This window comes from Antedon mediterranea, chromosome 4, assembly GCF_964355755.1.
Source record: "Antedon mediterranea chromosome 4, ecAntMedi1.1, whole genome shotgun sequence".
Taxonomy (NCBI): domain Eukaryota; kingdom Metazoa; phylum Echinodermata; class Crinoidea; order Comatulida; family Antedonidae; genus Antedon; species Antedon mediterranea.
This window is the reverse complement of record NC_092673.1, coordinates 27,101,781-27,119,214: the sequence shown is the minus strand read 5'-3', so window position 1 is coordinate 27,119,214 and position 17,434 is coordinate 27,101,781. Positions and strand designations below refer to the sequence as shown.

Sequence of the window (17,434 nt, the reverse complement as noted above, 5' to 3'; positions counted from 1 at the left end):
AATTGTGCTATAGTAACCACTTTTGACATAAATAGTTACTATAGCATAATAAACATGCGCAGTGTCGAATAATGGGATCTGCGCATGTCAATTGTGCTATAGTAACCAGTTTTATCGAAAAATAAAAAGATCGAAAATCGGCCATTTTTTGAAAAAATCCCTGTACTATAGTACAGGAAAATTTTCGAAAAATAGCTGATTTTCGACCCTTTTATTATTTGACACAAATAGTTACTATAGCATAATAAAATCCCTGTACTATTGTACAGGGAAATTTTCGAAAAACGGCCGATTTTCGATCCTTTTGTTATTTGACACAAATGGTTACTATAGCATAATAAACATGCGCAGAGACAAATAATGTGTTCTGCGCATGTCAATTGTGCTATAGTAACCACTTTTGACATAAATGGTTACTATAGCATAATAAACATGCGCAGTGTCGAATAATGAGTTCTGCGCATGTCAATTGTGCTATAGTAACCAGTTTTATCGAAAAATCAAAAGGTCGAAAATTGGCAATTTTTTGAAAAAATCCCTGTACTATAGTACAGGAAAATTTTCGAAAAATTGCTTATTTTCGACCCTTTTATTATTTGACAAAAATTGTTACTATAGCATAATAAACATGCGCAGAGACGAACAATGGGTTCTGCGCATGTTAATTGTGCTATAGTAACTACTTTTGACATAAATGGTTACTATAGCATAATAAACATGCGCAGAGTCGAATAATGAGTTCTGCGCATGTCAATTGTGCTATAGTAACCAGTTTTATCGAAAAATAAAAAGGTCAAAAATCGGCAATTTTTTGAAAAAATCCCTGTACTATATATAGTACAGGGAAATTTTCGAAAAATGGCTGATTTTCGACCCTTTTATTATTTGACAAAAATTGTTACTATAGCATAATAAACATGCGCAGAGACGAACAATGGGTTCTGCGCATGTTAATTGTGCTATAGTAACTACTTTTGACATAAATGGTTACTATAGCATAATAAACATGCGCAGAGTGGAATAATGAGTTCTGCGCATGCCAATTGTGCTATAGTAACCAGTTTTATCGAAAAATAAAAAGATCGAAAATCGGCCATTTTTTGAAAAAATCCCTGTACTATAGTACAGGAAAATTTTCGAAAAATAGCTGATTTTCGACCCTTTTATTATTTGACACAAATAGTTACTATAGCATAATAAAATCCCTGTACTATTGTACAGGGAAATTTTCGAAAAACGGCCGATTTTCGACCCTTTTGTTATTTGACACAAATGGTTACTATAGCATAATAAACATGCGCAGAGACAAATAATGTGTTCTGCGCATGTCAATTGTGCTATAGTAACCACTTTTGACATAAATGGTTACTATAGCATAATAAACATGCGCAGTGTCGAATAATGAGTTCTGCGCATGTCAATTGTGCTATAGTAACCAGTTTTATCGAAAAATCAAAAGTTCGAAAATTGGCAATTTTTTGAAAAAATCCCTGTACTATAGTACAGGAAAATTTTCGAAAAATTGCTTATTTTCGACCCTTTTATTATTTGACAAAAAGTGTTACTATAGCATAATAAACATGCGCAGAGACGAACAATGGGTTCTGCGCATGTTCATTATGCTATAGTAACTACTTTTGACATAAATGGTTACTATAGCATAATAAACATGCGCAGAGTCGAATAATGAGTTCTGCGCATGTCAATTGTGCTATAGTAACCAGTTTTATCGAAAAATAAAAAGGTCGAAAATCGGCAATTTTTTGAAAAAATCCCTGTACTACAGTACAGGGAAATTTTCGAAAAATGGCCGATTTTCGACCCTTTTGTTATTTGACACAAATGGTTACTATAGCATAATAAACATGCGAGTAAATGGTTACTATAGCATAATAAACATGCGCAGTGTCGAATAATGAGTTCTGCGCATGTCAATTGTGCTATAGTAACCAGTTTTATCGAAAAATCAAAAGATCGAAAATCGGCCATTTTTTGACAAAAATCCCTGTACAGGAAAATTTTCGAAAAATAGCTGATTTTCGACCCTTTTATTATTTGACACAAATAGTTACTATAGCATAATAAACATGCGCAGAGACGAATAATGGGTTCTGCGCATGTCAATTGTGCTATAGTAACTACTTTTGACATAAATGGTTACTATAGCATAATAAACATGCACAGAGTCGAATAATGAGTTCTGGGCATGTCAATTGTTCTATAGTAACCAGTTGTATCGAAAAATAAAAAGGTCGAAAATTGGCATTTTTTTAAAAAAAATCCCTGTACTATAGTATAAGAAAATTTTCGAAAAATAGCCGATTTTCGACCCTTTTATTATTTGAAAAAAATGGTTACTATAGCATAATAAACATGCGCAGAGACGAATAATGGGTTCTGCGCATGTCAATTGTGCTATAGTAACTACTTTTGACATAAATGGTTACTATAGCATAATAAACATGCGCAGAGTGGAATAATGAGTTTTGCGCATGCCAATTGTGCTATAGTAACCAGTTTTATCGAAAAATAAAAAGGTCGAAAATCTGCCATTTTTTGAAAAAATCCCTGTACTATTAGTACAGGGAAATTTTCGAAAAATAGCCGATTTTCTACCCTTTTGTTATTTGACACAAATGGTTACTATAGCATAATAAACATGCGCAGAGACGAATAATGGGTTCTGCACATGTCAATTGTGCTATAGTAACCACTTTTGACATAAATGGTTACTATAGCATAATAAACATGCGCAGTGTCGATTAATGCGCTCTGCGCATGTCAATTGTGCTATAGTAACCAGTTTTATCGAAAAATAAAAAGGTCGAAAATTGGCAATTTTTGGAAAAAATCCCTGTACCAGTACATAGAAATTTTTGAAAAATGGCCAATTTTCGACCCTTTTGTTATATGGTTACTATAGCATAATAAACATGCGCAGAGACGAATAATGGGTTCTGCGCATGTCAATTGTGCTATAGTAACAACTTTTGACATAAATGGTTACTATAGCATAATAAACATGCGCAGTTTCGATTAATGCGCTCTGCGCATGTCAATTGTGCTATAGTAACCAGTTTTATCGAAAAATCAAAAGGTCGAAAATCGGCAATTTTTTGAAAAAGGAAAATTTTCGAAAAATAGCTGATTTTCGACCCTTTTATTATTTGACACAAATTGTTACTATAGCATAATAAACATGCGCAGAGACGAACAATGGGTTCTGCGCATGTTAATTGTGCTATAGTAACTACTTTTGACATAAATGGTTACTATAGCATAATAAACATGCGCAGAGTGGAATAATGAGTTCTGCGCATGCCAATTGTGCTATAGTAACCAGTTTTATCGAAAAATAAAAAGATCGAAAATCGGCCATTTTTTGAAAAAATCCCTGTACTATAGTACAGGAAAATTTTCGAAAAATAGCTGATTTTCGACCCTTTTATTATTTGACACAAATAGTTACTATAGCATAATAAAATCCCTGTACTATTGTACAGGGAAATTTTCGAAAAACGGCCGATTTTCGACCCTTTTGTTATTTGACACAAATGGTTACTATAGCATAATAAACATGCGCAGAGACAAATAATGTGTTCTGCGCATGTCAATTGTGCTATAGTAACCACTTTTGACATAAATGGTTACTATAGCATAATAAACATGCGCAGTGTCGAATAATGAGTTCTGCGCATGTCAATTGTGCTATAGTAACCAGTTTTATCGAAAAATCAAAAGTTCGAAAATTGGCAATTTTTTGAAAAAATCCCTGTACTATAGTACAGGAAAATTTTCGAAAAATTGCTTATTTTCGACCCTTTTATTATTTGACAAAAAGTGTTACTATAGCATAATAAACATGCGCAGAGACGAACAATGGGTTCTGCGCATGTTCATTATGCTATAGTAACTACTTTTGACATAAATGGTTACTATAGCATAATAAACATGCGCAGAGTCGAATAATGAGTTCTGCGCATGTCAATTGTGCTATAGTAACCAGTTTTATCGAAAAATAAAAAGGTCGAAAATCGGCAATTTTTTGAAAAAATCCCTGTACTACAGTACAGGGAAATTTTCGAAAAATGGCCGATTTTCGACCCTTTTGTTATTTGACACAAATGGTTACTATAGCATAATAAACATGCGAGTAAATGGTTACTATAGCATAATAAACATGCGCAGTGTCGAATAATGAGTTCTGCGCATGTCAATTGTGCTATAGTAACCAGTTTTATCGAAAAATCAAAAGATCGAAAATCGGCCATTTTTTGACAAAAATCCCTGTACAGGAAAATTTTCGAAAAATAGCTGATTTTCGACCCTTTTATTATTTGACACAAATAGTTACTATAGCATAATAAACATGCGCAGAGACGAATAATGGGTTCTGCGCATGTCAATTGTGCTATAGTAACTACTTTTGACATAAATGGTTACTATAGCATAATAAACATGCACAGAGTCGAATAATGAGTTCTGGGCATGTCAATTGTTCTATAGTAACCAGTTGTATCGAAAAATAAAAAGGTCGAAAATTGGCATTTTTTTAAAAAAAATCCCTGTACTATAGTATAAGAAAATTTTCGAAAAATAGCCGATTTTCGACCCTTTTATTATTTGAAAAAAATGGTTACTATAGCATAATAAACATGCGCAGAGACGAATAATGGGTTCTGCGCATGTCAATTGTGCTATAGTAACTACTTTTGACATAAATGGTTACTATAGCATAATAAACATGCGCAGAGTGGAATAATGAGTTTTGCGCATGCCAATTGTGCTATAGTAACCAGTTTTATCGAAAAATAAAAAGGTCGAAAATCTGCCATTTTTTGAAAAAATCCCTGTACTATTAGTACAGGGAAATTTTCGAAAAATAGCCGATTTTCTACCCTTTTGTTATTTGACACAAATGGTTACTATAGCATAATAAACATGCGCAGAGACGAATAATGGGTTCTGCACATGTCAATTGTGCTATAGTAACCACTTTTGACATAAATGGTTACTATAGCATAATAAACATGCGCAGTGTCGATTAATGCGCTCTGCGCATGTCAATTGTGCTATAGTAACCAGTTTTATCGAAAAATAAAAAGGTCGAAAATTGGCAATTTTTGGAAAAAATCCCTGTACCAGTAAATAGAAATTTTTGAAAAATGGCCAATTTTCGACCCTTTTGTTATATGGTTACTATAGCATAATAAACATGCGCAGAGACGAATAATGGGTTCTGCGCATGTCAATTGTGCTATAGTAACAACTTTTGACATAAATGGTTACTATAGCATAATAAACATGCGCAGTTTCGATTAATGCGCTCTGCGCATGTCAATTGTGCTATAGTAACCAGTTTTATCGAAAAATCAAAAGGTCGAAAATCGGCAATTTTTTGAAAAAGGAAAATTTTCGAAAAATAGCTGATTTTCGACCCTTTTATTATTTGACACAAATTGTTACTATAGCATAATAAACATGCGCAGAGACGAACAATGGGTTCTGCGCATGTCAATTGTGCTATAGTAACTACATTTGACATAAATGGTTACTATAGCATAATAAACATGCACAGAGTCGAATAATGAGTTCTGCGCATGTCAATTGTGCTATAGTAACCAGTTTTATCGAAAAATAAAAAGGTCGAAAATCGGCAATTTTTTGAAAAACTCCCTGTACTATAGTACAAGGAAATTTTCGAAAAATGACCGATTTTCGACCCTTTTGTTATTTGACACAAATGGTTACTATAGCATAACATGCGAGACGAATAATGGGTTCTGCGCATGTCAATTGTGCTATAGTAACCACTTTTGACATAAATGGTTACTATAGCATAATAAACATGCGCAGTGTCGAATAATGGGTTCTGCGCATGTCAATTGTGCTATAGTAACCAGTTTTATCGAAAAATAAAAAGATCGAAAATCGGCCATTTTTGGAAAAAATCCCTGTACTATAGTACAGGGAAATTTTCGAAAAATGGCCGATTTTCGACCCTTTTGTTATTTGACACAAATGGTTACTATAGCATAATAAACATGCGAGTAAATGGTTACTATAGCATAATAAACATGCGCAGTGTCGAATAATGAGTTCTGCGCATGTCAATTGTGCTATAGTAACCAGTTTTATCGAAAAATCAAAAGATCGAAAATCGGCCATTTTTTGACAAAAATTCCTGTACAGGAAAATTTTCGAAAAATAGCTGATTTTCGACCCTTTTATTATTTGACACAAATAGTTACTATAGCATAATAAACATGCGCAGAGACGAATAATGGGTTCTGCGCATGTCAATTGTGCTATAGTAACTACTTTTGACATAAATGGTTACTATAGCATAATAAACATGCACAGAGTCGAATAATGAGTTCTGGGCATGTCAATTGTGCTATAGTAACCAGTTGTATCGAAAAATAAAAAGGTCGAAAATTGGCATTTTTAAAAAAAAAATCCCTGTACTATAGTATAGGAAAATTTTCAAAAAATAGCCGATTTTCGACCCTTTTATTATTTGAAAAAAATGGTTACTATAGCATAATAAACATGCGCAGAGACGAATAATGGGTTCTGCGCATGTCAATTGTGCTATAGTAACTACTTTTGACATAAATGGTTACTATAGCATAATAAACATGCGCAGAGTGGAATAATGAGTTCTGCGCATGCCAATTGTGCTATAGTAACCAGTTTTATCGAAAAATAAAAAGGTCGAAAATCTGCCATTTTTTGAAAAAATCCCTGTACTATTAGTACAGGGAAATTTTCGAAAAACGGCCGATTTTCGACCCTTTTGTTCATTGACACAAATGGTTACTATAGCATAATAAACATGCGCAGAGACGAATAATGGGTTCTGCACATGTCAATTGTGCTATAGTAACCACTTTTGACATAAATGGTTACTATAGCATAATAAACATGCGCAGTGTCGATTAATGCGCTCTGCGCATGTCAATTGTGCTATAGTAACCAGTTTTATCGAAAAATAAAAAGGTCGAAAATTGGCAATTTTTGGAAAAAATCCCTGTACTATTAGTACATGGAAATTTTTGAAAAATGGCCAATTTTCGACCCTTTTGTTATATGGTTACTATAGCATAATAAACATGCGCAGAGACGAATAATGGGTTCTGCGCATGTCAATTGTGCTATAGTAACAACTTTTGACATAAATGGTTACTATAGCATAATAAACATGCGCAGTTTCGATTAATGCGCTCTGCGCATGTCAATTGTGCTATAGTAACCAGTTTTATCGAAAAATAAAAAGGTCGAAAATCGGCAATTTTTTGAAAAAATCCCTGTACTATAGTACAGGAAAATTTTCGAAAAATAGCTGATTTTCGACCCTTTTATTATTTGACACAAATTGTTACTATAGCATAATAAACATGCGCAGAGACGAACAATGGGTTCTGCGCATGTCAATTGTGCTATAGTAACTACATTTGACATAAATGGTTACTATAGCATAATAAACATGCACAGAGTCGAATAATGAGTTCTGCGCATGTCAATTGTGCTATAGTAACCAGTTTTATCGAAAAATCAAAAGATCGAAAATCGGCCATTTTTTGACAAAAATTCCTGTACAGGAAAATTTTCGAAAAATAGCTGATTTTCGACCCTTTTATTATTTGACACAAATAGTTACTATAGCATAATAAACATGCGCAGAGACGAATAATGGGTTCTGCGCATGTCAATTGTGCTATAGTAACTACTTTTGACATAAATGGTTACTATAGCATAATAAACATGCACAGAGTCGAATAATGAGTTCTGGGCATGTCAATTGTGCTATAGTAACCAGTTGTATCGAAAAATAAAAAGGTCGAAAATTGGCATTTTTAAAAAAAAAATCCCTGTACTATAGTATAGGAAAATTTTCAAAAAATAGCCGATTTTCGACCCTTTTATTATTTGAAAAAAATGGTTACTATAGCATAATAAACATGCGCAGAGACGAATAATGGGTTCTGCGCATGTCAATTGTGCTATAGTAACTACTTTTGACATAAATGGTTACTATAGCATAATAAACATGCGCAGAGTGGAATAATGAGTTCTGCGCATGCCAATTGTGCTATAGTAACCAGTTTTATCGAAAAATAAAAAGGTCGAAAATCTGCCATTTTTTGAAAAAATCCCTGTACTATTAGTACAGGGAAATTTTCGAAAAACGGCCGATTTTCGACCCTTTTGTTCATTGACACAAATGGTTACTATAGCATAATAAACATGCGCAGAGACGAATAATGGGTTCTGCACATGTCAATTGTGCTATAGTAACCACTTTTGACATAAATGGTTACTATAGCATAATAAACATGCGCAGTGTCGATTAATGCGCTCTGCGCATGTCAATTGTGCTATAGTAACCAGTTTTATCGAAAAATAAAAAGGTCGAAAATTGGCAATTTTTGGAAAAAATCCCTGTACTATTAGTACATGGAAATTTTTGAAAAATGGCCAATTTTCGACCCTTTTGTTATATGGTTACTATAGCATAATAAACATGCGCAGAGACGAATAATGGGTTCTGCGCATGTCAATTGTGCTATAGTAACAACTTTTGACATAAATGGTTACTATAGCATAATAAACATGCGCAGTTTCGATTAATGCGCTCTGCGCATGTCAATTGTGCTATAGTAACCAGTTTTATCGAAAAATAAAAAGGTCGAAAATCGGCAATTTTTTGAAAAAATCCCTGTACTATAGTACAGGAAAATTTTCGAAAAATAGCTGATTTTCGACCCTTTTATTATTTGACACAAATTGTTACTATAGCATAATAAACATGCGCAGAGACGAACAATGGGTTCTGCGCATGTCAATTGTGCTATAGTAACTACATTTGACATAAATGGTTACTATAGCATAATAAACATGCACAGAGTCGAATAATGAGTTCTGCGCATGTCAATTGTGCTATAGTAACCAGTTTTATCGAAAAATAAAAAGGTCGAAAATCGGCAATTTTTTGAAAAAATCCCTGTACTATAGTACAGGAAAATTTTCGAAAAATAGCTGATTTTCGACCCTTTTATTATTTGACACAAATTGTTACTATAGCATAATAAACATGCGCAGAGACGAATAATGGGTTCTGCGCATGTCAATTGTGCTATAGTAACCAGTTTTATCGAAAAATAAAAAGATCGAAAATCGGCCATTTTTGGAAAAAATCCCTGTAGGCCTACTATAGTACAGGGAAATTTTCAAAAAATTGCCGATTTTCGACCCTTCTATTATTTGACACAAATGGTTACTATAGCATAATGAACATGCGCAGAGACGAATAATGGGTTCTGTGCATGTCTATTGTGCTATAGTAACCACTTTTGACATAAATGGTTACTATAGCATAATGAACATGCGCAGAGACGAATAATGGGTTCTGCGCATGTCTACTGTGCTATAGTAACCACTTTTGACATAAATGGTTACTATAGCATAATAAACATGCGCAGTGTCGATTAATGCGCTCTGCGATTGTCAATTGTGCTATAGTAACCAGTTTTATCGAAAAATAAAAAGGTCGAAAAATTGCCAATTTTCGACCCTTTTATTATTTGACACAAATGGTTACTATTTTACAGATATTGACTGCTTAGAGGTTAAATATAAGATTTGACATCCCCGAGGGAATTTTTGAAAAATGGCCAAATTTCGATTCATTTATTTTTTGACATAACTGGTTACTATGGCTCTATCAGATTATGATAACAAAATATATGCGCATATATGGCAATATTATCGGATAATTATTGAATTTAATTTGGCATGATTAATTGATTGAAATATATATTTATACTGGGTAACCTCTTCAGTCAAAGACTGGTCTCCCAGAGGGCCCAGTTGGTGGTCAGTGGCTGTGATGTACTAATACACCGGGGTAACTCCCATGTTGAGTTGTTTTAATTCTTCTTATCACTAAAATACAGCTTTTGTGTTCATTGGAGTGTGAAAATTATTCTCTTCGTGCCTAGCTAAATAACCATTGAATCAATCGCTAATTTACCTTCCACAAATTTAAAGATGTATTAAAAATAATTATTACAATTTTTTCTGTTGAATATGCCATTTTAATGTTATATAATAGTTATCCACATTGACCAAAAATTAGATTTAAAAAAAAATATATTTACCTGAAAAAAATGTAATTTAAAGCAAAAAATAGTCAAATTGGCTGCCAGCCAATGGATTTTTGGTTGAATTTTAACCATTAATTTAGTCAATTTACGAAAGTGATTAACTTGATTAAAACTACAAAATACCCTATTCAAAGTCTGATTTAATTAATCTTCATTTTTCATGTTTTTGACAGGAGGCTAGGTTTAACCATTCAAAATGGCCAACCAAGACAAATGTCAGATGTAAACCACTGTAGATGAAACATTCATATACAGTAACCATTATCATCACCTTTTCCGTTCAGTAGAGCTAATAATGAACGGCATGTGATATGTATTAACCAATCAAATGGCTAGGATACCGATGATATGATGACTATTATTTTATTTATTGTTTGACGGTTTGCTGGCGAAATCAAATGTTGATATAAAGTTTGCGGTACACCACGTATAATATTAGTTCTGAAAAGAACTGTTCCGAGTTTCTCGACGTTTCGATCAATATGCTTTGATCGTCCACAGGAGTGAGACTGAAAATATTATTTATTATTAGGATAACAATGAACAATCAGAAGATATTAAGATAGACCGGCAAGTAAATGCTCCATCAATTTTCTCAAACTCCGAATTAGGCAGCGTCAACTTGGGACAATCTGGGAATTCCTTTTGGTAAACCTTAAAAAATAAAATATAAATATTTAGTCATTCTTATCTTAAAATACATAATACCTGAAAGTAAAAACATTGTATTCTATTCTATAGGTGAGGTGGTTTCCCGAATGATCGTAAAATCAAAACGGTACTGGGTATGACCAACTAGCGTTCTTGTCACCAACTAGTCATCCATTCATAGAAGTACTGATGTAGTAGCCTATCTGTATGGTGACCATAGAATGTGACCCGAGACATGACTAACTACGACTTTTAGTTGATAGAAGATTAAAAATATTGTTAAGAAGAGTTGTACTGTATGTGGATGTTTAATGAAATTATGTCAAAAATGTTTACACACTACGCCCTACAAAGAACAGAGCGCCTAACAATACTAGCAATTAAAAAGAAAAGTTGAAAGTGCAATTTTATTAACACACTGTATTTACCTCAAATTAACTTAACTAGTGCTTCATCAACATGTTAACATTAACATTATGTTAACATTATTATTATTATTATTTTTTTATTTCAAACATCTTCCACTTTAGCCCAGTCGGTTAACTGACATTCAAGGGCCCTCTTCAAACAACACTAATAAAATAACTTTAATAAAGAGCATTTAATTAATCAATCAATTGGCTATGCTACTTATAAGCCGATTTTTTAGCACTGTATCATGGGCACATTCTAAGAAACTGTATCACATGCTATGTCTGTGTCAGATCCAAATGAACTTATTTAATAATAATGATTTACCTTATAACTTTCTGGATATTCATCTTGAGAGCAGTGTATTAAGGTGCCATTTATGTACAAACAGTTAGCGGCTTTGGCATCCGGTATGGTTAAATATCTATATACATGCACAGCCTTTTCCATCATTTGCTGTCAAAAATCAATTATATTTTTTCAACTATAGTAAACAATTCTAAAACCACACTATGTTGGTCGTTTGGTCGGTAAACACTAACTTTAGCATGCGACTGCAGCGATGTATATGGCCTTGTTACCAAGCCTGGCCTGTAATATCATTCATATCATTTTCCTTAATATAAAAAATTATAAAAAAATGTATGTAAAATAATACATTACATACAAATAACATCTTACAGTATGACCGACTTAATCAAGTGGAAGCCCGATAACTAATGAATGTGAACGTGCCTAAAGATCATGGTCAACAGTGAATGTGAACCTATCTAATAAGTGGCTTGATCATGATGAATGTGAACCTACCTAATAAGTAGCTAGATCATGATCAGTAAGCATGATCAATGGTGAAAGTGAACCTATCTATTAAGTGGCTTAATCATGACCAGTAATCATGATGAATGTGAACCTACCTAATGAGTAGCTTGATCATGCTCAGTAAGCATGATCAATGATGAATATGAACCTACCCAATAAGTGACTTTATCATGATCAGTGAGCATGATGAATGTGAACCTACCCAAAGTGACTTTATCATGATCAGTGAGCATGATGAATGTGAACCTACCCAATAAGTGACTTTATCATGATCAGTGAGCATGATGAATGTGAACCTACCCAATAAGTGACTTTATCATGATCAGTGAGCATGATGAATGTGAACCTACCCAATAAGTGACTTTATCATGATCAGTGAGCATGATGAATGTGAACCTACCCAATAAGTGACTTTATCATGATCAGTGAGCATGATGAATGTGAACCTACCCAATAAGTGACTTTATCATGATCAGTGAGCATGATGAATGTGAACCTACCCAATAAGTGACTTTATCATGATCAGTAAGCATGATGAATGTGAACCTACCCAATAAGTGACTTTATCATGATCAGTGAGCATGATGAATGTGAACCTACCCAATAAGTGACTTTATCATGATCAGTGAGCATGATGAATGTGAACGTACCCAATAAGTGACTTTATCATGATCAGTGAGCATGATGAATGTGAACCTACCCAATAAGTGACTTTATCATGATCAGTGAGCATGATGAATGTGAACCTACCCAATAAGTGACTTTATCCTGATCAGTGAGCATGATGAATGTGAACCTACCCAATAAGTGACTTTATCATGATCAGTGAGCATGATGAATGTGAACCTACCCAATAAGTGACTTTATCATGATCAGTGAGCATGATGAATGTGAACCTACCCAATAAGTGACTTTATCATGATCAGTGAGCAGGATGAATGTGAACCTACCCAATTAGTGACTTTATCATGATCAGTGAGCATGATGAATGTGAACCTACCCAATAAGTGACTTTATCATGATCAGTGAGCATGATGAATGTGAACCTACCCAATAAGTGACTTTATCATGATCAGTGAGCATGATGAATGTGAACCTACCCAATAAGTGGCTTTATCATGATCAGTGAGCATGATCATTGTCAATGAACTGTATTGTATGTAAAATAACATACTGAGCATACAAAATGCCCTTACCTTTTTAACACTAATACCATCTTTACTGTTTGCAATGACCACTACGTCTGGTCCTGCCATCGTTGTGCAAGACTTCAGATGCAGATAATCGTTACTCATTTCAATCGGTGTCACTCTATAGTCTGGGAATGCCATGCTTAGTTGATTAATACCTGCCATGTTCGTTCGAGATGTCAAACCAACAAAAAATTCTCTTCCTTAAAAACAAAACCGGAAACTATTAACTCCTATTTGTGTTCTATGTATTGCTATTCAACTTAATTGTAAACTATGTATTATCAAATTATTTAAACTTACCGGTAAAGAGAACATCTCCTCCTTCTATTATGGCATCATCATCGTTGATCTCAACAATTTTCACTCCTAGGGAACTTTTAAGTACTTTAATCACTTCACTTAACTATAATGAAATAATACATGACTGTCAAACAGCATTCACAAAACCAGAAAAGCCATGATGCATGATGGTATCATAATGAAAAAAAAATGTTTAGGTAATCCTTCCAAGCATATCTAAAAGATGGCCTAGACGACCCGAGCCTCCTAAATTAAAAAAATAATTACAATGAAAAAGGATATATTCCATGTAGGTTTTTCCAGCAACATTTGCCGGAATAAATTGGCTCCAACCAATAATAAAAATGGTGTAAGAAAATTATGCATACAATAAACACTTATCTAGTAGGTTAGGCCTAGCCATTCAAACCATAGACCAAGAGTAATGTAAGGTTATATTTTGTCAATTGGATATTACAATATTATTTGACTATTATCTTTATATATCAATCATTTGGTACTAAATTGTTCTGGAATTGATTTCTATTTTGGGAGAACACTGGAACCATTATTTTACATTTCGCTTTTGTACTACTGTATATGATACAACCGTCATATCGCCTGGCAAATGCCAGATATGTGTGCTAGGTGATGCTTACCTTAGTGATGTTAAAAAGGCAGTGACTTACTCGTAAGGGTTGCCTCTTCTCTTAGTGTTTGTTATGTGTCTGTCAGTGTCATAGTAGTTTTTGAATGTGTCGACTGATATGCAAGTACAACATAATTAGGTAGAGTTTTCCATAGACTCACAATTCGTGAGTCAAAGAAAGAATAACGGGATGTTGTACTTGACTTTTTCTTGACAAGTTCATATGGATGACCTCTAGTAGAATAGGGGAATGTTTGTGCATATGACCCCTGTTTAGGAGACATTGATGGCTCTAAGAAAGGTGGTTATTTTTCTAAAATTAATTAATGTACCTCAGGTCTACGACTTTCCATAGCTGGCCGACATATAAACGCCACTCCTGCCTGAACTACGGCAGTATCTTCGATGAAACAACAGTCAGGCAGGTTATGATCTACAGGAACCTCATGTATCTCCAAATCTAATTTTCTCATTAACTTCAAATACTCCTCATTTTGCGTGTGGGCGTTTTTCATATCAACAACTGAGTTCGTAGATGTACGCAAGGCGTCTTTAGAACAGTTATCGGCGATACCCCGTACCAAACAAGCTACAACTCCATTGAAACAGGTTTCATGTTTTTTTAGTGATTCCGCCATCTTGAGAACCCGAGTAGCCTACACCACTCTATCTAGGCCTGCAACTACAGACAGTATACTTTGTAAAAAAAAATTGCAAGTGAAATGGCATGAGCGAGATTAGAAGTAGGCCTAGGCCTATATATATTTTCAATGATACAGATTTAGGCCTAGGTTAAAACGCAGCTAGGCTAAAAAAAAAAAACACACACCGCCGGCTCTAGTAGTAGGAGTACTACTAGCCTAGTACTCGGTAGGCCCAGAGCCATATATATAAAGAGTTACGACATTGAAAATTAGAAGCCATTTTTGTGTCAAAGAATTCGCACGCTGAGGGCGCGCGCATTTCTTTTGTATAGCGTTTTCATGCATTATTTTTAGATTTTTTTGTCTATGAAATAACGCTTATATTCCGTTTTTATTTTAGTAATTAATTTTATTAATGGTATTAATTTGATAACATATATATATTGTGTCTATAATAACAAAAGAATAAATGCTAGGGCCTACATGCAAGTCAGGATACATCAAAGCATGAACCAATACAAAAAACACACAAATTCACCCCTCTTTTTATACAGTATATGGCTCTCTGTGTGTTTTTGACACAAACTTTCAGAGACTCGTTCATCATTTCATTTGTAATAATTTGCCTTTATTATTTTATTATTGTTCATACCCTATTCAATATATTAACAAATATATCCACGACACGTTATTATTTTATTTAGTCATCAAAGCATGCATTATGAATTGAAAATATTACATAATTGTTATCAATGGGACGTAGTTATGGGATGTTTTGTTCCAAATTCAATCAATCGAACGTTATAATGTACTAGAGCACGCGCGCGCAATATTCTTTGGCGCAAGTACTTCTGTACGCTGTGCACGTTGATATTTCACCGTAAAATGTGCAATTACATTTTTTTAAATATAAGAAAAAGTTGAAAGTATTTTGTTGCTCCTATACTTTACATGCATTAATGGAGACAAGTTTGACACAATTTGATCTGCATATCACGTGACTATAATCCAATGTCGTAACTCTTTATATATATGGCTCTGGGTAGGCCTAGCTAGGTAGGCTAGTCCCAGCTAGACTAGAGAGGCTTGGACTGGTTGGGCTAGGCTAGGCCTAGGTAGGTAGGGCCAGGCTACGCCGCCTACTCAAGGCTAGCCTATTTTCTACTACTACTACTACTACTAGGCCTATAAAGGAGAGGAGGCACTACTACTAGGCATATTGCTATAATAAAACTAGGCATATTGCTATAATGCAATGCATTCATAATAATTTAAGTTAATGTGTAATGTTGTCTAATAAGGGCCTACTAGGCCTACCTGACAAGATCAGACTGTGCCGCTGAAAAGGAACATGTGTTGCGTGTACAGTTACAGAGGGCGCTGTGCAAATTACAGAAGACCACAACCACAATTTACAAACTGAATGAAAAATATGAATAACTTTCATCTAGACACGTCCCCAACTTTAGCAGTTTGTTGATATAAATATGTCGCGATGACATTTTTATTAATTTAAATAATAATAAATCACTTAATAGAACTGAATATTTCTATTATTATTTTATTTCACAGACATAAATACAAAAGACTCGAGACAATCACATGTTAAATTTGTTAAACATCATGATATATTACTAATTTAAATACAATATAACTTTGATTATAGCAGGTATGACAAAAACGAACAACATAAAACATAGAAATCTTTGCAAAAACAACTTGTATTTTTTGTGTGTGGTCTTCATTAAAGTTTGGGTGTCAGTAACTGGATTACTGAAGTCTAATTGATGCGGACAACAGAATTTGCTATAATTAATACAGAAGACATCCCTATTCAATAGGACACCCCTATTCAAGGAACACCCCTGTTAAGGGACACCACTGTTAAGGGACACCACTGTTAAGGGACACCACTGTTAAGGGACACCACTGTTAAGGGACACCACTGTTAAGGGACACCACTGTCAAGGGACACCACTGTCAAGGGACACCACTGTCAAGGGACACCACTGTCAAGGGACACCACTGTCAAGGGACACCACTGTCAAGGGACACCACTGTCAAGGGACACCCCTATTCAAGGGACACCCCTATTCAAGGGACACCACTGTTAAGGGACACCACTGTTAAGGGACACCACTGTTAAGGGACACCACTGTCAAGGGACACCACTGTTAAGGGACACCACTGTTAAGGGACACCCCTATTCAAGGGACACCACTGTTAAGGGACACCACTGTTAAGGGACACCACTGTTAAGGGACACCACTGTTAAGGGACATCAAGGGACACCACTGTCAAGGGACACCACTGTTAAGGGACACCACTGTTAAGGGACACCCCTATTCAAGGGACACCACTGTTAAGGGACACCTCTGTTAAGGGACACCACTGTTAAGGGACACCACTGTTAAGGAACACCCCTTTTCAAGGGACACCACTGTTAAGGGACACCACTGTTAAGGGACACCCCTATTCAATAGGACACCCCTATTCAAGGGACACCCCTATTCAAGGGACACCACTGTTAAGGGACACCCCTATTCAAGGGACACCCCTATTCAAGGGACACCTCTGTTAAGGGACACCTCTGTTAAGGGACACCTCTGTTAAGGGACA

The 17,434-nt window shown here is 34.7% G+C and overlaps 1 protein-coding gene across 1 annotated transcript; it reads right to left on the bottom strand.

Moving 5' to 3' along the window:
* Window positions 1-10,071: 10,071 nt before the first annotated feature.
* On the bottom strand, window positions 10,072-16,169 carry LOC140046197 (N(G),N(G)-dimethylarginine dimethylaminohydrolase 1-like). The gene is made up of 6 exons (XM_072090757.1): window positions 16,133-16,169; window positions 14,504-14,853; window positions 13,544-13,646; window positions 13,247-13,443; window positions 11,559-11,687; window positions 10,072-10,823 (listed from the first exon to the last, which is right to left on the bottom strand). Exons 2-6 carry the CDS (start codon window positions 14,807-14,809, stop codon window positions 10,698-10,700), a joined length of 861 nt encoding a protein of 286 aa, XP_071946858.1. The 5' UTR covers window positions 14,810-14,853; window positions 16,133-16,169; the 3' UTR covers window positions 10,072-10,697.
* Window positions 16,170-17,434: the final 1,265 nt, after the last annotated feature.